The sequence below is a fragment of the Bufo gargarizans genome, chromosome 3, assembly GCF_014858855.1.
Source record: "Bufo gargarizans isolate SCDJY-AF-19 chromosome 3, ASM1485885v1, whole genome shotgun sequence".
NCBI lineage: Eukaryota > Metazoa > Chordata > Amphibia > Anura > Bufonidae > Bufo > Bufo gargarizans.
In genome coordinates, this window is record NC_058082.1 from 344,555,828 (window position 1) to 344,581,599 (window position 25,772).

At 42.8% G+C, this 25,772-nt stretch overlaps 1 protein-coding gene across 2 annotated transcripts in view; it reads right to left on the reverse strand.

Annotated features, from left to right (window-relative positions):
- KIAA0319L (KIAA0319 like) overlaps positions 1-25,772 on the reverse strand; it is a 94,081-nt gene that overhangs the window by 36,209 nt on the left and 32,100 nt on the right. For both annotated transcript variants that reach the window (XM_044287628.1, XM_044287627.1), the window contains exons 6-13: positions 21,670-21,771; positions 16,628-16,725; positions 14,585-14,672; positions 14,401-14,493; positions 12,062-12,194; positions 8,989-9,217; positions 4,402-4,525; positions 4,179-4,311 (exon numbers count right to left, since the gene is read on the reverse strand). In XM_044287628.1, the coding sequence (XP_044143563.1) occupies positions 4,179-4,311; positions 4,402-4,525; positions 8,989-9,217; positions 12,062-12,194; positions 14,401-14,493; positions 14,585-14,672; positions 16,628-16,725; positions 21,670-21,771 (1,000 nt within the window). The remainder of the gene's footprint in view (positions 1-4,178; positions 4,312-4,401; positions 4,526-8,988; positions 9,218-12,061; positions 12,195-14,400; positions 14,494-14,584; positions 14,673-16,627; positions 16,726-21,669; positions 21,772-25,772) is intronic.

Sequence of the window (25,772 nt, forward strand, 5' to 3'; positions counted from 1 at the left end):
TTTTCATTTTTTGGGCGATTGTCTTAGGTAGAAGCAAATTTTTTTGCGGGATCAGATGACAGTTTGATTGATACGATTTTAGGGCACATATGACTTTTTGATCGCTTGGTATTACACTTTTTGTGTTGTAAGGCGATGAAAAATAACTTCTTGGCACGATTTTTTTTTTTTTTTTTTTTTTTTTTTAACGGCGTTCACCAGACGGGTTAGCTCATGTGATATTTTTATAAAGCAGGTTGTTACTGATGCTGCGATACCTAATATGATAGAGATTATATTATATATATATATATATATATATATATATATATATATATATATATATATATATATATATATATATATATATATATAATCATATTTTTTGGTTTTAGACAATAAAAACATTTTTTAAACAAAAAAAAATAAAAAAAAATAAGGTTTTAGTGTCTCCATTTTCTCAAAGCCATATATTTTTTATTTTTTAGGCGATTGTCTTAGGTAGGGGTTTTGTTTGGTACTATTTTGGGGTACATATGACTCTTTTGATCACGTTTTATACCATTTTGTGGGAAGTGCGGTGGGCAAAATTGCAATTCCATCTTTTTTTTTTATGGCGTTTACCATGTGGTAAAAGTACGTGATCCTTTAATAGATCATGTCTTTACTGACGTGGCGATACCAAACATGTTTAGTGTTTATAATTTTTAACCAATTATATGTATGGATTTAGGAAGACGTTAGATTTTTTTTTTTTTACTTTTAAACACGTTTTTGACTCAGACCCACTTGGTTCTTGAAGATCCAGTGCGTCTGATGCCTCTACAATATACTGCAATACACTGTACTGTGTACTGCAGCGTATTGTCATTCACAGTAAGCTATACCATGGCAATCTGGATGCCTGTGAAGGTGCCCGGTTGCCATGGTAACCATCGGGACGCTGCTACAGCAGAGCAGCGGCTCGATGGGGATGGGTGCTCCCTCCCTCAGTTTACCCTTCAAGCATCGGGCTGCAGCAGCGACGTGATAGGGTTTAAACTGCCGGGGGGAGGGGGAAGGGGGGCTTGTTGCAATCCTGAAAGGGAGGGGGTTGACGGCTTGTATGGAGGTGAGAACGGCCATCCTACACAGCAGAGCAGAGGCCCAATGGTTAGCCCCTTCTGTACAGCGGTCCCTAAGGGCCATGGCATGGAAGGTGTTATGTCTGCAGTCTAAAGCAGACTGTCAGCTGTATTTTACAGCTGACAGCAAAGGTCACACTACATTTTTTCCAGAAAAGTAAAAATACTCCTCTTAACAATTTTGAGGAGTATTTTTAGCCGAGGAGGAGTACGAGGTGGTAATTCATATACAGGTCCTTCTCAAAAAATTAGCATATTGTGATAAAGTTAATTATTTTCTGTAATGTACTGATAAACATTCGACTTTCATATATTTTAGATTCATTACACACCAACTGAAGTAGTTCAAGACTTTTATTGTTTTAATTTTGATGATTTTGGCATACAGCTCATGAAAACCCAAATTTCCTATCTCTAAAAATTAGCATATTTCATCCGATCAATAAAAGAAAAGTGTTTTTAATACAAAAAAAGTCAACCTTCAAATAATTATGTTCAGTTATGCACTCAATACTTGGTCGGGAATCCTTTTGCAGAAATGACTGCTTCAATGCGGCGTGGCATGGAGGCAATCAGCCTGTGGCACTGCTGAGGTGTTATGGAGGCCCAGGATGCTTCGATAGCGGCCTTAAGCTCATCCAGAGTGTTGGGTCTTGCGTCTCTCAACTTTCTCTTCCCAATATCCCACAGATTCTCTATGGGGTTCAGGTCAGGAGAGTTGGCAGGCCAATTGAGCACAGTAATACCATGGTCAGTAAACCATTTACCAGTGGTTTTGGCACTGTGAGCAGGTGCCAGGTCGTGCTGAAAAATGAAATCTTCATCTCCATAAAGCTTTTCAGCAGATGGAAGCATGAAGTGCTCCAAAATCTCCTGATAGCTAGCTGCATTGACCCTGCCCTTGATAAAACACAGTGGACCAACACCAGCAGCTGACATGGCACCCCAGACCATCACTGACTGTGGGTACTTGACACTGGACTTCAGGCATTTTGGCATTTCCCTCTCCCCAGTCTTCCTCCAGACTCTGGCACCTTGATTTCCGAATGACATGCAACAGTCCAGTGCTGCTTCTCTGTAGCCCAGGTCAGGCGCTTCTGCCGCTGTTTCTGGTTCAAAAGTGGCTTGACCTGGGGAATGCGGCACCTGTAGCCCATTTCCTGCACACGCCTGTACACGGTGGCTCTGGATGTTTCTACTCCAGACTCAGTCCACTGCTTCCGCAGGTCCCCCAAGGTCTGGAATCGATCCTTCTCCACAATCTTCCTCAGGGTCCGGTCACCTCTTCTCGTTGTGCAGCTTTTTCTGCCACACTTTTTCCTTCCCACAGACTTCCCACTGAGGTGCCTTGATACAGCACTCTGGGAACAGCCTATTCGTTCAGAAATTTCTTTCTGTGTCTTACCCTCTTGCTTGAGGGTGTCAATGATGGCCTTCTGGACAGCAGTCAGGTCGGCAGTCTTACCCATGATTGCGGTTTTGAGTAATGAACCAGGCTGGGAGTTTTTAAAAGCCTCATGAATCTTTTGCAGGTGTTTAGAGTTAGAGTTAATTAGTTAATACAGATGATTAGGTTAATAGCTCGTTTAGAGAACCTTTTCATGATATGCTAATTTTTTGAGATAGGAATTTTGGGTTTTCATGAGCTGTATGCCAAAATCATCAATATTAAAACAATAAAAGGCTTGAACTACTTCAGTTGGTGTGTAATGAATCTAAAATACATGAAAGTCTAATGTTTATTAGTACATTACAGAAAATAATGAACTTTATCACAATATGCTAATTTTTTGAGAAGGACCTGTATATAATGCATAGGCCCACATAACGTTATGAGGTTGATATTTCTGCAGGGAAACCATTGTTAGTCTCCCTTGCAGAAATAAAACATCATACACTAAACATAAGACCACTGCTGCCGTACACGGCGCCCACCTGACGCTGCTGTACACATTGCACACACAGCTCTGCTACATGTCCATTACACAGATAGAACTACTGTGTGCACATTACACACAGAAAACTGTCTAATAGACTGGTTACACTGACATAGCCCTGCTTTATACACACCTTCTATACATAAAGTACCTCTGCATTCTCCACCAGCACAGTCCTACATCTAGCCTGTGTTCCCCTAACTCCTCACACACACACACACATGGCTGATCACATGACTGTGACATCACTACAGGTCCTGTAACCACAATGTAGTCTGGAGCTGCTCCTGGTGAAAGAGGTGTCTGTGGGGGGGGGGGGGGGGGTTTCATGTGTGCCAGAGCTGGCAGCTTCTGATACAGCACTCCTGACTGGAGGGGGAGGGGGGGAAAGAGAGAGGGAGACAGTGCGCGCTCCTGTGTGCACAAGAGGAGTTACAGAAAATCCATCAGATGACGGATTCTCTGTAAACTCACTGAGAAAGCACCGCAGGCTGTAGAACAAAAATGAAAAAAAGATAGATAAATAGAACCTATTGGAGAAATAATTTTCTCTACAAAATAAATTAGTGTACTTTTCTTTTTTTTTTTTACAACAGGTGTCCATATCCTTTAAAAGGGGCTTCTTGGATTTACATATTGATGGCCTATCCTCAGGATAGGTCATCAAGATCAGATCGGCGGGGTCCTGAGAGCCTCAGAGATCAGCTGTATGAATGGCCTGCGGTGCTCTGTGAGCGCATAGACCTCTTCATAAGCCATGTGACGTCACATTCATTGGTCACAAGGCAAGTAAATGGGGCTGAGCTGCGATACCAAGCACAGCCACTATTCAATATAAGGTGCTGTGCTTGGTAAGCTGCGAGGAGACTAGTGAGCGCCGCAGCTTCCTTAAACAGCTCATTGGCGAGGGTGCCAGGAGTTAGGCCCCTGCAAAACTCATATTAATAACATATCGTGAGGATAGGTCATCAATATGTAAATCCCAGAGACCCCCTTTAACTAGTGCCATGTTTATTATTTCTGACTGTGCTTATCCGAGTTACCTATAACTATGGGCCCCATTTATCAAAATTCTCCAATAGTAAGACTGCCTATGTTGCCCATTCTAGAATTCACTGCAGTGAACGCAGATACGCACTGAGTTTTCACCCAAAGATAGGAAACAATCTTCTGGTCATCTGTACTTCGGCTGCCATCCAGAGTTGTACTGTCTACAGGTTGGGTGAGCTCTTTGTCTGGGCCAGCATCAGCTTGAGGAGCCTTGTTGTTTTCTGTAACATTAAGACATGGCATGGTTTACAAATTTAAAGACAACTAATATAATAATTACTTCTATTAACCCTTCCTCACATGGGTCTTACCAGGCTGAACAATTACGGTCACCTCACTTGTAGACTGCTGTCCTGCAGAGTCCGTCACAGTGAGCTGAAATGTGTAGTCACCTTCTTGCAGTACAGACAACTGGAGAGTCGATGTTCGGACACCCTGCATGATGGAAACATGTCTTCAACTGTATTCATTCTCTTTGTTTTACAGAGATAGTGAAAATACAGACCCCTAGTCCCAAAGTAGTAACCCCGTTACAGGCATTTTATATGCAGGAGTCCCAAAAGGTGGGACATTGATAATACAGGGTTCCTGTCCAGTGGCAGCTGGCCGCATGTGTGTGTGTGGCTCTCTTAATTGTCATTTTTAGCAGTTAAGGCTAGAAATTAGAAATGTTGAAAATGTAGGCAGGCAGATTGTTATAGCGCAGGGCGAGCTGAACAATATTCAGCTGTGTGTGAAAAGGTTCAGTTAAACCAGTATTTTATTCAGTTAAACCCGCTGGGTCATTCTGGGTATAGGAGTCCAGTAGGCGGTCCCAATTAGAGACGGACAACGCTCACTGTATGGGTATGTGTGCAGATATACCTTTGAATAACTATAAATTAGGACCTGCTGACATGACTACTAACCTCAGAAAGAGCAGAGGGCTTAGATGAAAAATTACTACTTCTGCTGAATCTTTTCCAATAAATCTATATATCAGTCTGCTCAGCTCCTCCTGCTCTATAACATGCCGTCTGCAGATTGCATTTTTTTTTATGGTGACAGGGTGCCTTTAAAAGGGGTTTTCAGAGATTGTGACATTGATTACTTATCCTCAGGATAGGTAATCAATTTCAGATCAGCAGAGGTCCAACACACGAGACCCTAGCTGATCAATTTATTTAAGAGGCCTCTTCCTAGGCCACAGATGTCACGTTCACCTGTCACGTGGCCTAGAACCATTAAAGTGAATGGGACTGAGCTGCATACACCCAATGGCAGATGAGGATAGGTCATAAATATCAGAATCTCGGAAAATGTATTTAATTTAGAGGGGTTTTCCGAGATTCAGATATTTATACTGACTGCAATAAGCATGTTTTACAAAGAAAACTGATGAACTCTGTGCCAATTGCAGCAATTCACCTAATCAAAGAGAAAAAGTAATCAATGTCAAATGCCATTAAAAGGGGTTGTCCAAAAGATTAAAGGGGTTGTGCCAAGTGTTCAAATAATCCCCATCCACAGGATAGAAGATAACCAACTGATCGGTGTGAATCTGACCACTGGAACATCCTGTGGACAGGGGATAACTTGGCACCGGAAGATTAAAAAACAAAACAAAAAAAAAACAAACAAAAAAAACACTTTTTTGTTTATCCCTCGCTGCTTCAGCATTGATTTTGTTTTATTAGTGCATTGGTCACATGGATGTAAGGCACATCATTGCGCTAGGAAAATTAAGACCGGAGGGGACATCCGAAGCTGGAGCTGTGGGGAATTCAAAGGGATTGTCCAGCTGGTAACTTTAAAAAAAATAAAAATGGTTAGAATGGCTTAAAAAAAAATGAAAGCCATAACTCACCTCACAACTCCTGTTACAATACTTCCAGGTCCCCTACCGGCCTCTACTTCCTGGTCTCTTTCGACACAGGAAATGGAACTGCTTAGCCAATCCCTAGTTGCAACAGAGACCCACTTCAGCCACTGATTGGCTGAGTGTTCACATTTCTGTGTCGAGAGGGAGCAGGAAGCAAAGACTTAGGCTACTTTCACACTAGCGTTGTTTAAATCCGGCGTTCAATTCCGACACCGGAACTGCTCGCCGGATCCGGAAGAACGTGTGAAAACGGATTACATTTGAATCCTGATCAGGATTTTGATCACAATGTAAAAATGCATTGGAAAAAACTGATCCGCCATTTATGGACTAACTTTTTTTTCACATTTTTCGGGTTTAACATGCAAAAGCCGGATCCTGTTTGACTGAACACACGGCGCCGGATCCGGCGTTAATGCAAGTCAATGGGAAAAAGGCCTGATCCGGCCGTTCAGTCAAAGTGTTCAGGATTTTTGGCCGGAGGTAAAAATACTGCATGCTACGGTTTTCTGAAAAGCCTGATCAGTCAAAAAGACTGAAATGAAGACATCCTGATGTATCCTTAACGGATTAGGCCTCTTTCACACTTGCGTTGTCCGGATCCGGCGTGTACTCCACTTGCCGGAATTACATGCCGGATCCGGAAAAACGCAAGTGTACTGAAAGCATTGGAAGACTGATCAGTCTTCAAAATGCTTTCAGTGTTACTATGGCACCCAGGACGCTATTAAAGTCCTGGTTGCCATAGTAGTAGCGGGGAGCGGTATACTTACAGTCCGCGCTGCTCCCGGGGCGCTCCAGAGTGACGTCAGAGCGCCCCATGCGCATGGATGACGTGCCATGCGATCACGTGATCCATGCGCTTGGGGCACCCTGACGTCACTCTGGAGCGCCCCGGGAGCCGCACGGATGGTAAGTATGCTGCTTCCCGCTACACTTTACCATGGCTGCCGGGACTTTAGCGTCCCGGCAGCCATGGTAACCATTGAGAAAAAGCTAAACGCCGGATCCTGCAATGCGCCGAAACGACGTTTAGCTTAAGGCCGGATCCGGATCAATGCCTTTCAATGGGCATTCATTCCAGATCCGGCCTTGCGGCAAGTCTTCAGGATTTTTGGCCGGAGCAAAAAGCGCAGAATGATGCTGTATTTTCTCCGGCCAAAAAAAACGTTCCGGTCCTGAACTGAAGACATCCTGATGCACCCTGAACGGATTTCACTCCATTCAGAATGCATTAGGATAAGGCTACTTTCACACTAGCGTTCGATCGGATCCGTTCTGAACGGATCCGATCATAATAATGCAGACGGAGGCTCCGTTCAGAACGGATCCGTCTGCATTATTTTAGCATATAACAGCTAAGTGTGAAAATAGCCTCGTACGGATCCGTCCAGACTTTCAATGTAAAGTCAATGGGGGACGGATCCGCCTGAAGATTGAGCCATATTGTGGCATCTTCAAACGGATCCGTCCCCATTGACTTACATTGTAAGTCTGGACGGATCCGCACGCCTCCGCACGGCCAGGCGGACACCCGAACGCTGCAAGCAGCGTTCAGCTGTCCGCCTGTCCGTGCGGAGGCGAGCGGAGCGGAGGCTGAACGCCGCCAGACTGATGCAGTCTGAGCGGATCCGCTCCATTCAGACTGCATCAGGGCTGGACGGCTGCGTTCGGGTCCGCTCGTGAGCCCCTTCAAACGGAGCTCACGAGCGGACCGACGAACGCTAGTGTGAAAGTAGCCTAAAACTGATCAGGATTCTTCCGGCATAGAGCCCCGACGACGGAACTCTATTCCGGAAGAAAAGAACGCAAGTGTGAAAGAGCCCTTACTCTCCATTCAGAATGCATGGGGATATGCCCGATCAGTTATTTTCCGGATTTGAGCCCCTAGGACGGAACTCAGCGCCGGTAAAGAAAAACGCTAGTGTGAAAGTACCCTTATAGGGGAAGTAAAAAAATTATAAAAATTAGAATAGGAGCAGCAGTGGATCAGTGAGGTGAGTATGACAGGTAAGATTTAACAGGTAAGTAATTAGGGGGTAATTTATTAAGCCCAGCATTTTAGACTCTGGTTTTAATAAAGCCCCTGCTCTGGTGGTGGATCGCTGAAGTTAAGTAGAGGCGCCGGCCACCACATAACTTCAGCATATCCAGCGCCAGTCTAAACGTAAGCCAGCTTCCTAGCCGTCTTACATTTAGACCATTTTCTACACCAAAACCAGGCGTAGAAAATGATGAATGAGACCGGCCTGCCGTCTCATCTAGGCGTATTTCAGGTTAATAAATGACTCCCTTATTTATTTATTTTTTTATACCATTTCCTGCAGCTACTTTAATTTCTTAAACTACTTTAAAATCTTTATTGTGTCTTGGATCTGTCACTATTACCTCTCCTTAGTATTAAAAGCAGAAAATGTCTTCTGAACAATGCTAGCTTTTTTCTAAGGCTACTTTCACACTTGCCTTGTTAATTCCGGTATTGAGATGCGGCAGAGGATCCCAATACCGGAATTAAACAGATCTGTTTTCATTTTGCACATCATAATGCATCCGTTCCAATAGGATGCGGTTGTGTGAAATCAAAATGGAAAAAAAACCAGCTCCATCACTAAAGACATTGAAAGTCAATGGGCGACGGATCTGTTCTTTTTAGGCTCCTAAAAAACGGATCCGTCACCACTGACTTACATTGTTTTCAGTGCTGGATCCTTTTTTTCCCCCCATTTTTATGACCATACGCAAAACCGCTGCTTGTGGCGGTTTTGTGTCTGGTCACAAAACGGAATGCTGATGGAATGTAAGACATCCTGATGCATCTTGAACTGATCTCTTTCCATTCAGAATGCATGAAGTCTAAAAGGAAACATTTTTTTTCCGGTATTGAGATCTGGCGGAGAAAACAACAACGCAGGTGTGAAAGTAGCCCTAACTCTGTTTATGAGGATGATCACTGACTATAAATGTTTCTCACTAATGGGTGCAGGATTTTCATCATATGACAGATAAGTAAACATACTTCATATCAGTTTTATCTCACCTGCATCTCCATAACTTTTCCTTTGCTGTTGGGACTTAATGACCACTCATAGCTGACAATACCATGATCATCTGTACTCAGGTTCCCATACAGGACAATGGAGTTTTTGGGCAGTGTAATAACTTGATTAGCTCCTGCATTTGCCACAGGGGGATAATCAACAGCTTTGTTTACTGTCAAGTTGGCAGTTGTAGAATTTTTTGCACCATCAGAGTCTTCGACAGTCAACCTGCAGATTACAATAAAGAAAGGTCAAATGGATGAGGAGTAAGTATGAGAGACATTACCAAACATAATGATATTTAATCAATCTACTGTGTTTCTGTTGATCATACTGCCTATAGCTCATATTACACTGGCAGATAATCCCCAAAATATGTTCAATCTAGCAGTGTAATACTGCCGCCGATTACCCAATGAACAAGCAAACACTCTTAACTCTTTCATAGGGTAATTGGAATCTTTCAGGTTGAAAAATCATTGTTTGCCGATGGCAGACTGTGGTGTCTAATCATGATCTGCCGCAGGCAAACAATGATTCAGTATGGGGAAGAGCAGTGGCATTAGCGATCGCTCCTCCCCATTCTGTGGAGGAGATCACTGCATGTAATAGCAGTGGTCTTCTCTCATAGTGAGCAGGTGATTGCCGGGAAGGAACGCTTCCCTTCTAATAATCGCCTGTCTGATCTGCCGCTCTAATATAAGCTTAACTTATGCTCCATAATCATGGCCTACACATGTTCAAACTACTGGACATATAATGTTCTTGGAAAGTCTTCAGACCCTTTCACTTTTTTAGATTTTGTTATGTTGCGTCCTTCTGCTAAAATAAAATAAATAAAAAAATCAAGTTTTCCCACATCAATCTGGACTCATAAAATAAAATTTTAGAAATTTTTGCAAATTTATTGAAAAGGTAAAACTTCACATGGACACAAGTATTTACACCCTTTGCTACCAGGCTTGAAGTTTAGGTCTGGGGGCCTCTCATTTCTCGTGATCATCTTTGAGATGTTTCTACACCTTGTTTGGAGTTTACTGGACATAATTTTGAAAAAACAAAGACAAAATTGTGTGGAGGCACAGATCTAGAGAAGGGTACAAAAATATGTCTGCTGCAAGAACACAATGACCTCTAGAATTATAAAATGGAAGAAGTGTGGAACAACCAAGACTCTTTCTGGAATGGTCACCCTACCAAACTAAGTAGTCGGGGAAGAAGGGCCATGGTAAAAGAAGCGACCAAGAACCAATGGTCACTCTTGCTGATCTTGAAAGATCCTGTGTGCAGATGGGAGAAATGTTCAGATTGTCAACAATCACTGTCGCACTCTACCAATCTGAGCTTTATGGCAGAGTGGCCAGAAAGGAGCAAAAAGACTCTCAAATTGTGAGAAACAAGATTATCTGGTCTGATGAAACCAAGATTGAACTTTTTGGAAACCAGGCAATGCTCATCACCTGCCCAATACCACCCCTACCGTGAAATGTGGCAGCATCATGCTGTGGGGGTATTTTTCAATGGCTGTGTCAGAAAGACTGGTCAGTGTAGAGGGAAAGATAAAAAAAAAAGCAAAGTACTGAGATATTCTTAATGAATGCCTGATCCAGAGTGCTCTGGACCTCAGACTGGGCCAAAGGTTTACCTTCCAACATGACTCTAAACACACAGCCAAGGCAAAACACGAGTGGCTTAGGGACAACTCTGTGAATGTCCTTGGGTGGCCCAACCAGAGCGCTGATTTGAACCCAATTGAAAACCTCTGGAGAGACCTGAAAATGGCTGTTAACCAATGGACCGCAACCAAACTGACAGATCTTGAGAGGATCTGGAGAGAAGAATGACAGAAAATCTCCAACTCCAGGTATGCAAACTTTGTGGCAACATACCCAAGAAGACTAGAGACTGTAATTGTTGCCAACAGTGCTTCAACTAAGTAAAAGGTCTGAATACTTATGTCTATGCAAGATTTTAGTTTTTCCTCTTCAATAATTTAGCTAAGATTTCGAACACTGTGGTATTTAGTCCAGGATAATGGGGGAAAACTTGAATGTATTTCTATTTTAGCACAAGGCTACAACAAAATGTGAATAAAGTAAAAGGGTCTGAAGAATTTCAGCTCTCCTCTGTTCTGAGTGACAGCATCCAATCTTCATAGTGAAACCCCACCCTGGGCACTTGCAGGACAGAATCTAGCAGAATAAAACTTTATAGTCACACTACTACCGATGAGAAAAGCTCCACAAAAAGTACTTTTGTGCTGTTCTCACCAGCTCCCACCTAGTCATGTCAACACTTCTGCATTGTTAAAAACTGCTGACAGAATACCTTTAAACAGTTGTTTCAGAAATCTTTTGACATGTAAGAGTGATCAGTGGGGTTCGGGTGCTGAGACCTGCACCGACAAGAAGGGAGAATAACTATTAAGTAGTCTATAAGGCCTCTTTCACACTACAGTATGTCCATTTCAGTGTTTTGCGGTCCGTTTTTCACAGATCCGTTGTTCCGTTTTTTTGCTTCCGTTGTGGTTCCGTTTCCGTTGTTCCGTTTTTCCGTATGGCATATACAGTAATTACATTGAAAAAATTGGGCTGGGCATAACATTTTCAATAGATGGTTCCGCAAAAAACGGAACGGATACGAAAGACATACGGATGCATTTCCGTATGTGTTCCGTTTTTTTTGCGGACCCATTGACTTGAATTGAGCCACGGACCGTGATTTGCGGCCAAATATAGGACATGTTCTATCTTTCAACGGAACGGAAAAACGGAAATACGGAAACGGAATGCATACGGAACACATTCCGTTTTTTTGTTGCGGAACCATTGAAATGAATGGTTCCGTATACGGAACGCAAAAAACGGACCGCAAAACGGAAAAAAAAAAAACGGTAGTGTGAAAGAGGCCTAAGTCGGTTTTCAGCTAGTGAGAAGAGAAAGTGCTTCTGTGATTTTTGTTTCAGAGATTGGTGTGTGTGTGTATGTGTGTCTCAAAACCTGGACCACCCCTGATCACGATCAGGCATTTCTTTCTTAACCTCTTTAACTCTAATTCTACAAAACGTCTTACCTGAACGTATAATTTCCAGGTACAAGATTTGTTAGTTTTAAGATGGCAGTGTCTGCTGTGATTTTCTCCTCTCTTAGCGGTCCTTTCAGCTCTTCCCAGTGGTAGATAACTATTTTCTCATCATCAGTGCTCTCTGCAATCAAAACAGAATTCATAATTAAATATATGCTAGATGTTTCAGTGTGTACCTATAATATATCCTTATAGGGGGTGGAACTTAATTTTTTTGACAGAGCACTGTCACCAGGATGAACCCTATTAAACCAGGTACATAAGCCTGGTAGGGTTAATGTTGCAGAATAAAATAATACCTATATTTCTTTGTAGGTACCAATGTTGGGGAGAATTTTACACTTTTATTTTTATGCAAAGGAGCCATTGGAGCACCAAGAGGCAGGGTTATGCAGTTTGAGCACAGCTCCAGCGAAGCCCCTGATGCTCAATACAGACGCCTCCATTGTTTCAAACACAGGCCCATCCCTCAGATTGACAACGCTAGACTTCACGTCTAGTGCGGAGTTCTCACACCTGAGCACTCATTCACTAACATGGCATGTCTTGTGCTGCTTGCCGAGCAGGGAAGATGATAAGTGCGCACGCACCTTTGACGTCACTACACCCGGAAGTGGAGGGAACTGCAGATGAAACTGACGGTGCCTCCACTTCCGGGTGGCACGGATCATCATCGCTGCTCGGCAAGCAGCAGAAGACTGATGCACATGCGCCGTGTTAATGAACAAGTGCGCATGCGCGAGCGTCTAGGGCTGTCAGTCAAAGGGGAGGAGGGCGCGTTTGAAGCAATGGAGGGGTCTGTATTGAGCACCAGCGTCGTCAGTGGAGTGGTGCTCAACCCGTAAGCCTACCACTTGGTGCTCCAATGGCTCATTTACATATAAATTTAAATTTCTCCCCAACACTGGCACTTACAAAAAAAATTAAAAATACAGGTATCATTTTACTCAGCTACATCAACCCTACTAGGCTATATACCTGGTTTAATAGGGTTGATCCTGGTGACAGAGCCTCTTTAAAGGGGTTATCCAGTTCTTTAAAACAGATAGCTAATGCTAAGGATAGGCCATTAATATTAGACTGGTAGGGGTCCAACTTGTGCCAACCCCGCCTTATCAGCAGTTTGATAAGGCCGATGCACCCACTTAACTGTTTATCAGACACAGCTCCATACTTTAAGTAGTGGCTGTGCCTGGCATTGTAGCTCAGTTCCATTTGAATGGGATGAAGCTGTGGTACTAAAAGAATGGAACTGTGCCTGGTGACAAGACAACAGTGAAGAGGATGTGGCCCCTTCAAACTGTTTATTAGCAGAGGTGCTGTCAGATCCCCACTAATCTAATATTAATCGGCTGTCATAAAGACATCAATAAAAAAATTAAAAAAATAAAAAGCAGCTAACCCCAGTGAATGACAACCTTTTGGGTGCATGCAGCCACCACTGGGAGGCACTAACTGTATATGAAGTTCCACAACTAGTACTGAACTGAGTAGGAGCCTCACATTTTGTGCAGTAGGCAACAGACCGTTACAGCTGCAGGCAAATACTGTAAGGATATGTTGACATGGCGCATTTTTCCACAGTAAAAATCCACTGCGGAAAGTGTGGCAGAAACCTGTTGCTGACCCATGGGCTTCTGATGCAGGTTTGCACTGTGCCTATGGTGTTTGCCCCATTCAATGGGGCTAATCCACATGCGGACAGCCACCGCGGGTAATGGCATTTTCTATGTGGTCTGGAAATCCACACAAATCATCTGCGACCAAATCATCATCAGCGAGAACTTATATGGACAAGAATGGGAGGCGGATTTTGATCAGTTTTTACATCAGGAAGCAGTTCAGTCTCGTTCCCCTTCCCACACATAAGCCTTATGCCCCATTCAAACGTCCGCAAATGGGTCCGCACCTATTCTGCAATTTTGCGGAATGGGTGCGGACCTATTCATTCTCTATGGGTCCGGACGTGAAGCGGAGAGCACACTATGTGCTCTCTGCTTCCGCATTTGCAGAGCACGGCCCCGAACTTCCAGTCCGCAGCTCCGCAAAAGATAGAACATGTCCTATTCTTGTCCGCAGCTGCAGATAAGAATAGGCATTTCTATAGGGGGTGCCAGCCGGGTGTGTTGCGGATCTGCAATTTGCGGGTCCGCAACACACCACGGACGTGTGAATGGACCCTTATAGCGGTTACATGGTCTGCCTCTGAGGTAGGTATACCGCTGACCACAGCATGTGGAATTTGCTCATAGAATCCAATCACTGTTTAGACCACAAATGAATCCACACTAGTTATAGACAGAGACAGGCCGATAAAATATACTTACGACTGCCGTCAATCACAGTGGAGGTAGTAGGCAATGAGATTTCCTGATAACGAGGGGACACAATAGCTACTGGAGGTTGGTTCACTCGTGGTTCTGTGAGAATGAGAAGTACATATATTTAGTTAAAATGGCCACCAACTTATTTCCATCTTTTGCATATGTACATTTTAAAAGGATGTCTGACCTGGTTTAACTGTGACATTAACAAACCCTTCTCCGTGTGCGTTCTCCCCATCCACAATGACTTTGAAGTCGTACAGACCTGCTGTGAGCTGGTAGAAGGGGAACAATAATTTGAGAATGAAGGATGTGAGAAGACTTTTACAGTCATTCTATGCACTACAACATACAAGACTATGGGGGTATGTGAACATCGGCTTCAGAAGCTCTGATAGGAACCTGTCGTAGACTCCGTTACAAATACAGGAATAAATAGTACAGCGTGCCCTCTTCATTTGTATTTGTGCAGAAACTATGGGGCAGAATCTTCTCAACCGCTTATACATTCTTCTATTGTAGAATAGTTTTAATAAATCAGACATACATAGCTAAACATCACTTAGATTGGCAGTTGAATCCGTTTACAAAAAACACAAAAAAAAGGAACGCAAGAGGGAGTTAGTGTGACATCTGAGTATTGTGCACTCTTCAATGAGTTTTAAGGATAATCTTAGGCTACTTTCACCCCTCCGCTTTCCGTCATAGGATCTCAATAGCAGAAGAAAATGCTTCAGTTTTGTCCCCATTCATTGTCAATGGGGACAAAACTGAACTGGACAAAACAGAGTGCACCAGAATGCGTTCAGTCCCGTTTGGTTGCATCCCCATTTTTTTTTTTTCCAGCATTTTTCTGTTCGGCATGAGATGTGGAGCAAGACAGATCCATCATGACACACAAAGTAAGTCAATGGTGCCGGATCCGTTTTCTAGGACATAAAAAAACAAAACTGATCCTTCCCCTATTGACTTACAATGGTTTTAATGACGGATCCGTCGTGGCCATTTTAGAGATAATACAACCCGATCCGTTCATAACGTATGCAGCCGGTTGTATTATGACGGAAGCTTTTTTGCTGATCCATGACGTATTCAGCAAAAACGCAGATGAGAAATTAGCCTTCCAAAAACTGGGACATTTTATCCGATTTCAAAAAGACAATCCATTTGTCCCAAATACGAGCATATTTATCATAATGATTCTCTTTGGACCATCTAGTCCTTTTGAAGCTTTGCATTCGACTGGCTTCTCTGTACCAGTCTCGCAGCCTAGGAGCTTCTTTCTTAGTCTTCTCAACTTTTAAAGCTTATATTACACCTGCAGGTTATGCAGGCTATTGTCGGGAGCGAAACGTTCCTTCTCGCCAATCACTTGCTCGTTTGTTGAGAAGACCACTGCTATTAAATGCAGCGATCTCTTCCTCAGTATGGGGACAAGCGATCTCTTATGCCGAATCATTTTTTGCTGGCAGCAGATGGTGATTACACGGCACGATCTGCCGCCGATAAATGAAGATTTTGAAACCTGCTAAAAGATTTCAATTACCCGATGAACGAGCTTGTGGAGGCAGTATTACACTGCCAGATCATTGCTAACGAGCGTTCATACTTCATACGAACGCTTGTTAGCGATGATCTCAACAATTATCTGCAGGTATAATATAAGCTTTATAGTTCAAAGGATTCATGATAACTCTTACCTTTTCCTTACGGTGACAAAAAGGCATATTTTTGATAAGGCTATGGTCACATCACATTTAAGCTGGCCACATATATTCAAGAGCTGTCTCCTGATCAAGAGCTGTCTCCTGAACAGCCAACAGCTATCACTCCTGGCTTCCCCATACACATTTTTGTTTCGACCAAGCGTGTAGATGTTGTCAGTGGGGAAAGACAAGATCAGCTGCCACACACTTTTAGTACTGACTTATCTCCTGGGAAAACAAAAAGGACTGGGCCTAAATATTCAATTTACCAGATCCTTCTCTTCCCCATTATAAACTGTCAGGGGAGGATCAGGAGCCAGAGCCGTGGGGGCCTGTAGCCTTACACTGTGTATATGCCTGAAAACACTCTGTGTGTGTATGTCAAACGTATCCATGTATTGGCTTATAGCACAGCATTAAGAACAATTTCAAAGTATGTCAATGTGTATAAGTTCGAGCAGGCGTGCATAAAATCGCTTATTAATTACTCATTTTCCAATGATCTGCTATTAGTTGGAACTTACCTTTGATAACTTGAGAGACTGAGAATGTTTACCCTCCATCTCTCCACTATAATCTGTAGGATGAGTGATCAACCTCCAGTCGTATGTGTATACTTTTCCTATAGGTGAAGAGAATATACATGGATCAGATATACAACATCCATACTTCCTGTGGAGCGAGAAAAATACTATATTTGTCTAGTATCAAATTTAAGGTTTCCGGTTAAAAGGCTGACAAATGAACGATCGTAATGCAGTACACATTTTAGTCCATACTGTCGTTCCGACAGGCCACACATGCTCCATTGACTAATGATGAACAATCTCTCTGAAAAAGGATTGGTCGATAAGCAGCTATTGGATGCAGATTTCTTCTCAGATGACGATGTCACAGTTTGTCTAAAATAATCATTCGTTGTTAAATTTCATGCAATGAACAACCAATTTGGTAAATTGCCAATTGTAATCAACTTTAGACCAATGTGTATGGAAATCTGTTAACTATAGTTTTGGATGCCGCTCAAAAACAAAAAACTTTATTGAAATGACATAAAGATAAAATGGCTGCCTCTTTAATTCAAACTGCTCAAGGTGTATGGGGTAACAAAGCCACACTATCTACATATGCCAATCCCCATATGCCACGGGATATACCCGTTAATAGGCTTCTATGTATTGAAATATTTCAGATCGATACTGCACTATAATCTACTGACCACCTGAGCCCCACCTTTAACGCACTTGAATCACCTGGCTCTTGGTAGGCTGCATACACCCTAGTGCCGTCCTATAGTGGATACTCTCCTATCCCCCAGGAATCACCCTATGAGCTTAATTCACTATCTAGCATCTGGCTCGACGCGTTTCTATGCTGGACATCGCCAGCTTTTCATCGGGAGCAGCGCTAAGCTAAATCAGTTGAACAATAGTTCCCTATAGCTGCACGCCTCTGATGTCGTGCATGCAGCATAACCACAGAGCTCCCGGCTTAGCGCTGTAATTTCAATAAAGTTTTTTAGTTTTTTAGTTTTTGAGCGCCATCCAAAACTATAGTTAACAGATTTACAAACTGATAGGCGTTAACCCCCGTATAATTCTTTCAGTTAATTGTTCCAATGTGTATGAAACCTTAGCTAAATGATTGGAAGTAATAGAGCGTATTTGTTACTGGTCACTGCCGTGTTGCTCCTATTGTTTACACTGCCGAGCAGCTGACAGGCCTATAGTGCTGACAATATGGCTGGTCGTTACAGGTCCTCTGTCTCCATGGACATGAATGGACAATGCAATCCATCATATTTTCAGCAGAAGGCAAGAGCAGTCCCTGCAAGGGTCTCTGTCAGTACAGTCTGCATACTTGTTAAAGTTTACCACACTCCACAGAATAAGAAGAATAGAGTGCTATGGGCAGTTCAGCAGAAAATACAATCCTAGATGGGACACCAGAACAATGACTCAATTCCTGGCTTAGGATAAAACAAGGGACAGTCAGGGATAACAGTCCAGTAATTGTATTCACTTCCGTCATTAATTATTCCACCTGTCACAGATACTGCAGGTTTCTATAACTGGAGGTCAGCCGGCTATTTGGTAAGACAATAAAGCAATAACTTAAAAGGTTTCTGTCACCAGATTTAACCCTATTAAGCTAGCTGACATTAGCAATGTGCTAATGTCAGCTAAACCTAACTAGCCTATTCCTAATTTTATCTATGCCCCCGTAACACCAGAAATCAAACTTTTATAATATGATAATTAGCCTCTAGGAGCAGGGCGGGGGGGGGGGGGGGGGGGGGCTCAGTCTCCCACCTTTGTCACCTCCCTCCAAGTCCTGATGGACAGGGCCAGGCAGCGCTCGCATCTGTCTGCCAGTCCTGTGCTCTGGTGAAATCTCGCACCGTTCAGCTTTCGGCGCAGTGAGGGAAAGGCGCTCGCAGGCTGCCAGCTTCCTCACCTCGTCTGCGTCGTGTGCTAATTTCAGCTAGCTTAATAGGGTTTAATCTGGTGACAGAATCCCTTTAAAGGTGATCGCAGATGGGGAGGGAGAGATTTGGACAGAACTTTGCTTTAGGGCCCATTCACATGACCGTATTTTTCGGTCCGCATCCGTTCCGCTAATTTTTGGATTGGATGCGGACCCATTCATTTCAATGGGGCTGCAAAAGATGCGGACAGTACAACGCGTGCTATCGCATCCGTATTTCCGTTTCGTGGCCCAGCAAAAAAGATAGAACATGTCCTATTCTTGTCCGTATTTGCGGACAAGAATAGACATTTCTATCATGTTGAAGGATGTTCGATTCTGCAAACTGCGAAAGGCATACGGCCGGTATTCAGGTTTTGCGGATTGGCACTTTGCAGACTTCAAAAACAGACACGTGAATGAGCACTTAGTATACAATGTTATAAGGTTTTACTTACAATCATCCGCAGGCACACAGCTTGTTCTTATAACGCAAACTGCATTCCCCCTACCCCCTAGCCACGGTGTTTAATATCAGCAATTATGGGTTACATTTTCACAGCACTAACAGTATAAAGTAAGAACGCTATGGGGGTATGGTCTATAATTGCCCAACGGCGACATTCCCCCTTAAACTCTTAACGTCACAGCCTATTTTGGTACTGTGTTACGGTATTTGTTTTATTTTTGATTTCCGCATTTTAAAAGCCATAACTTTTTTAATTTGTTCTGTCGACAGACGTATGAGGGCTTACTATGTGAGGCAAGTTGTGTTTTGTAATGGCATCATTTATTGATATATCAGGTGAACTTTATAACTTAAAAAATTTAGTGTGACTGTGTAAAAAAAATACAATTCTGCCTGTTCTGTTTTTAGAAACATAGTTTTTATTAAAATATATAACAAAGTATAGTATAGAGTGCAGGGCAAAGTACAAAATAGTATAACAGTGTGACAACTCAACATAAGGCACATATTAAAAGTGTAAGTACAGTAATAAATGGAGATATGGCCACAATAAATCATAGTAAGGGCCATGAGGAATAGGTAAAATCAAGTTACTGAGATGTACATATTGCCAATCCAAAGAACACATCTGGATCTTAATAGCAAGTGTAGTGTTCCCATATTGCTATCAGTATTAGGACCTAACCTACACTGCGCATGTGTAAAATAAAAATAAAAAAGGAACGAACAAACACAACGAACATGAACAGCAGAAACTAGAACTGACCGGCAAGAAAAAAAAAAAAAAAAAAAAAAAAAAAATACAAAAATATAAAAACAAAAAAAACACCAAAGACTAACATCCCCCCCCCCAAAAAAAAACAAAAAAAAAAAACCACTACATTATGCTGTACCTAATATGTAATCCTTAATCTCTTCAAATACACATCGTACTAGGGCTGCAGTAAACAATTATTTTAGCAATCGAGTATTCTAGCAACAATTTTTTACGATTAATCGAGTACTCTAATAAGAAAAAATAAATTAATAGACTGTTTTCCTCATCAGACCCCCTGCCATTGGTCCAACACCCTTCATTCCCCACTGTGTGATCAGCGCAAGTGCATCAGTTCCCCCCAGTGCCACCAGCTTTCCCCCACCCCAGAGCCATAAGCTCTCCCCCCATTGTGCCATAGTCCCTGCTGCCCTGCTCCTCCTGACACCCGGATTGCACAGAGTTATTGATTGCTATGACACTGTGCACTCTGGGTGCCCGGCCTTAGTTGCGCCCCCACCCCCTTGGTTTCACCAACTTACCTTTCCTGCAGGGGCATCAGGCGTGCGTACGTCAGGAGGTCAATGCAGCGCTGGACCATGGACGTGCTGTGAAATGTCTGGAGGCCCCCTGCTGGAAAGGTGAGTATTCCAAGTGTGGCGGGAGACCGCGGAGCGGGAGTAATAGCAAGCGCTTCACTCCCGCTCCGTGGTCACATGACACAAACGAATCTTCGATGCAAAAAATTTGCATCGAGGATTTTTTGTGTCAAATTACTCGATTTAATCGAGTAATCGTTTCAGCTCTACATTATACGTCCCATAACATGAAGCTAAAGAAGCCTCCATAGCACAGTTGTAGACAACCCCGATATGCAGTAGCAGAGATTAAAACATGGCAAACCTGCACAGTCCAATGAGGGAACCTCTTTTATGTGTTGTAAACAAGAAGCCGGGGACATCGCAACACTTCAGTCAAAAGTGAATGTACCTCATCCCAAAAAGTAGGTAATACCACACAATCCCCAAACATGTGCTTAAAGAGGACAGTTTTAGCAACTGCTTGCATTCCCCATATAGCAATTCTGGAGCATCTATCCTTATGATTTTGTGTTGTGCCATTCCTTTATTATTCCTGCTAGAAGTTCTGAATGAATTACTAGCAGTTTGCAGTGAAGGTCCAGCTGGATGTTACCAGTTTGGAGTGTTTCTCTGCACAGTCTAACACTGGCAGTACTGACTGGTTAGTGCAGAGACATACCCTCAACTAGTAACACCCAAATGGACCTTCAATGCAAACCACTAGTAATTAATTCAACTTCAAGCAGGAATAAAAAAAGACCTGGCACAACAGGGAGTCATACGGTGCCCGTATTGCGGCCCACAAACAGCGGGTTCTTACTATTTTTTTTTGCGGTGCGGACCATACGGTTGGTGCCATGCATTGTGAACCACAATTTGCTGTCTGCAGCACGGGCCCAGCGAACACACGTTCATGTGCAAGAGCCCTTACTCCTGAAGGAGTCTACGGAAGTGGCAATACTTGAAAATTACAAGACCTTTCAAGCGCCAAAACACCTGATGGATCCATTGGTCAAATCAATAGGAAAAAAAAAACATTTTGGATCCATGCTGCCATGGACCATGAAAATACAGAAGCCATAATTGAAACCAGCTCATTTTCCCATGACTTTATGTTATGTCAGAAAGTACTAAATTCAGTTATCCAGGATTTTAATGATTGATAATCTGATTCAACATTCACACATTGACCAGACAGTGGAAGAAGGAAAAGTGAAACTATTTACTGGTAATTTAGCAAACATGAAAAGACATCACATTGGTACATAGGCCAAGCATATGAACAGACGGCATTACCTGCAGGAGGTTCAGGGAGGACAAAAGCATTCAGCTGAACAGCATTTTTCGGTAAGGTAACCTCAACGCTATCTCCAGCAGATACCACAAGTTTATTGGTGACTAGAGGAAAAAAATAAAAAATACAAAAATACATTGTAACTTGTATCTACATACATATAATGGTGAACTATGGACAATCTATGATGCAGAATAGTGAGGAGAGGTAGGTAGAGGAGACCCATATTGAAGGATTCTGGTCCTGTTGGATAAGTTATATTGCTATATTATCACACCCCTTCCTCCATACACAGGAGCCGTTGGTTATCACAGAAACATGTGTTGAAATCACACTGGTGAAGTCTTGTCTTAAAACTGCCCACACCATATCTGATTAATGGGGGTCTGACACCCTGCACCCCACCGATCAGCTGTGGCTCCCCTTGAAATGAATGGGTGCTGCAGTGCAGTAACCAGCTCCATTCACTACACAATGGACAAAGCTGTGTAGTTCCAGTACCGACTTTCAGAGATATTTTCAAACAGCTGAGGGCGGGGTATCGGATCCCCGATAATCTGATATTGGCAGACATCAATATTAAAATCCTTGAATACCCCTTTAAAGCCCATTGACACTTCTCGATCCATAGTCAATCATTGGGAACAAACCAAACTGTTTGATAATTGCCTTCTCATCAGCAATAGGAAGAAGTGATCGCTACTGCGACTGCTCGAGCAGATATGGCTAACCTCAGGCACTCCAGCTGTGGGGAAACTACGACTCCCAACATGCTCCATTCATTTCTATGAAGTTCTGAGAACAGTCAAGCAAGTGTACATCTTGGGAGTTGTAGTTTTACCACAGCTGGAGTGCATGAGGTTAGCCGTCACAGTGGCATAGAGAATGATTGATGGGAACAGATTTATGTTCACACAGGATGATCTGCTGCCTACAAACAACCATTTTGTCATTTTGTGCCACAGCAAAGAAGTTATCGAGCGAACGGTGACTTCATCGAAGACGAGTATCTCCTAAACTAATCATTATGAGTATGTCTCCCAAATTTCAAATTTCGGCAGTGGATCATTGAGGTGAGTAATGCTGAAAATTTAACCCATTCTGCAAATTTTTAAAACAAATTCTACCGCATTGCTGGAAAACCCCTTTAAAAAGAAGAGCTCTGAATGTGAAGAAACATAAACCTTGGGAAATTTTGTAATACAGGTCAATTGATAAAATTGTTTTCCCAAAAGGAGTAAAATGGTAACAAATTGCCCCTAGCGTTGACATGTAACGACCTCCATCCGGACACCACCATGCCCTATATAGGAATGGAGAGTTAAAAGGTATACAGCAGAAGCAGTGAGGGATAGTGGGATTACTGCTCCACAGGGGAGGAGAGGCCGCTGACATTTAACTAAGCACATGAACACCCTCTCGCCAAAGATCAAATGAAGCAACACAGAGAAGCATGATTAAAATTTCATAACCTTTCTGAAAGCTCTTTACCCTGACAGGATTTAACTAGTGATAAATGGCAATCTTATTCCAGTCAGACAACACCATTTTAACTTTTACTGCAAGCAACATTACCATTTCCTCCGCACAAAAATCTCTTGAAAATAGTATACATGTTGTCCACTGCAGACAAAATGGAGGTGTTGCCCATAGCAACCAAGGAGGTTCCAGCTTTTATATATAGTATAAGCCTGACTGGCTGCTATGGACAGCTGCTCCAGACATTGGGGAGATTTTTCATGCCAGTGCAAGGGAGGGAAAGTGGCCACAGCAATTAGAATCCAGATCTACACACGAGCACACACAAAGTACACCCACTGAGGAAGAAGTAGCGATTACTTTGAAACGCGTCTGGGAAAGTCGAGAAATATTCGCTCACAAAGTCTTTGGAGCATGGCCATGCGATCTATATGGAAATTTGAATAAGGACTTCTACATTCAATGTCTTCTGTAGAGATTATCTCCACGATATTTGGAGTATACAGCACAACAGCTGCGGACTGAAACAACGCCCGGATTAACTTCATTGCGAAATTTAAACCATCGAAAAATCAAAAGAAACTTTCGTATCCGAAAAAACTTCTAATTTTTTTTCGTAACCGACAAACGATTTGGAGCACAGAGCACTTACTTGTGGGATGCCACAGAAACAAGGGCCAGCTCGAAACAGTGAGTAAAACACCCAATACACTGAATCATTGGTCGGAAACACTACAGAGAGACTATTTATACCCTATATGCAGCAATATATTCTCATGCGTTTTACTACTATCTATGCGATATAAATCATGCGCTTTTTTCATTCACTCCATAATTGAATAATAGCCGTATTATACTGGAAGTTACCTCAGGAGGACGCCAATAGTATATACTTGGACTTATAATCCCATCCAGTAGATTCTTATTGCTATATTTATTTTATATGCATCTTTTTATCTATGTATTGCAATTTTATTATTGTATGTTATAAATGACATTAAATAGTGTTAACCTCATTTTAGTTGTCCCACATTACTCCCATTGGTAGAGTGCCGGTCGTATTTTCTTTTTACACATCTGCTTTTGAATAGGGTGATTCAAATCAGACCAGAGCACCCGACCCTGATTACCGTGAGCCGTCTGAACTTTTCTAAAGTACAAAATATGTTAACTACTGTAATTTGGAGAAAATTCAATGCGTAAAAGTATTAATTGGGAGGGAAGCAGCTATTTGGTGGAAGAAACATTTTCGGCGGCCATTTTGAAATCCACCATATTGAATTCAGCTCAGTTTTTCCAGTGGGAAGGGGGTCATGTGATATATCTTTATTTGGTAGAATTTACTGAGAAACACACTGGAAGAGTCAGTAACTGTTTATGAGTTAAGCAAGGTTAGCGTTTCCTAAAGGGCTTTACATGACATGTTCGATGTGTCCACCATTCCGCTGTATGGAAATGGTTAAACGTTTAATCCAGTTTTTGTGAAAACGCTGAAGAACCGCAGGTGATACTTCTTCACAGCACTATAGGATTCGCCATTTCACGAGCCATATTGCGCAAGTCGAAGCAAAGCCTGTGCCTTTGCTCTGCTAATTGGAGCAGCAGGGCAAGCAGAAAATTGTCAAGGTCTGATATAATGTTCAGCCCTGTCAATCTTGTGGCAGGGGGAGTTTCTTTACCTGTGGGGTGATGAGACAAATTGATTTGCCCTACTATATCATATTTTTCACCCTATAAGGCCTCATACACACGGCCGTGCCGTTTTTTTGCGGTCCGCAAACCGCGGATCACCAAAAAACGGAAGCCGCCCATGTTGCCTTCTGCAATTTGTGGAACGGAAGCCGGCAATATAAATGCCTATTCTTGTCCGCAAAGCGCGGACAAGAATAGAACGTTATATTTTTTTAGTGGGGCTGCGGAACGGAGCCACGGATGCGGATAGCACACGGAGTGCTGTCCACATCTTTTGCGGCCCCATTGAAGTGAATGGGTCCGCATCCGAGCCGCCAGAACAGCGGCTCGGATGCGGACCCAAACAACAGTCGTGTGCATGAGGCCTAAGACGCACTTCTTTTCCCCCAAAAGTGAGGAGAAAATGGTAGTGCACCTTTTAGGGTGAATACTAATAAGCGCATCCATTATGGAAGCTAAGATTTCTACAGTAGGACTGGGGAGTGGTGAATATAGTGCTCCTTGTGCTAGCAGTACTCACCGTTCCCTGGTCTTCTGCCAGCGCTGCACGCTGTGCTGTGTCCTACAGACAGTGTGAGATTATAGGCACGCTCTGCGACCTCACATTGTGCAATGTAGGGTCACAGCACAGTGTGGAAGGAAGAGCAGAGAATCTCCGGAGCGGCAGCACAGTCGAGAGCAGGTGAGGCGAGTTGATCTTTTCTTTGTCTAATCTGAGGTCTGATTAACATTAAAGGGTTTCTACCACTTGCTGTGGACACATTTCGTTTTCAGACACTAGCGATCCGCTAGTGTCTGATGTACCATACAAGCCAAGTATTATATTCCTCCGTTTTCTGTAAAAAAAAAGCACTTTTATATTTATGCAAATGAGCCTCTAGGTGCTATGCGGGCGTCTTTTCAGCACCTAGAGGCTCCGTCTACCTTCATAAAC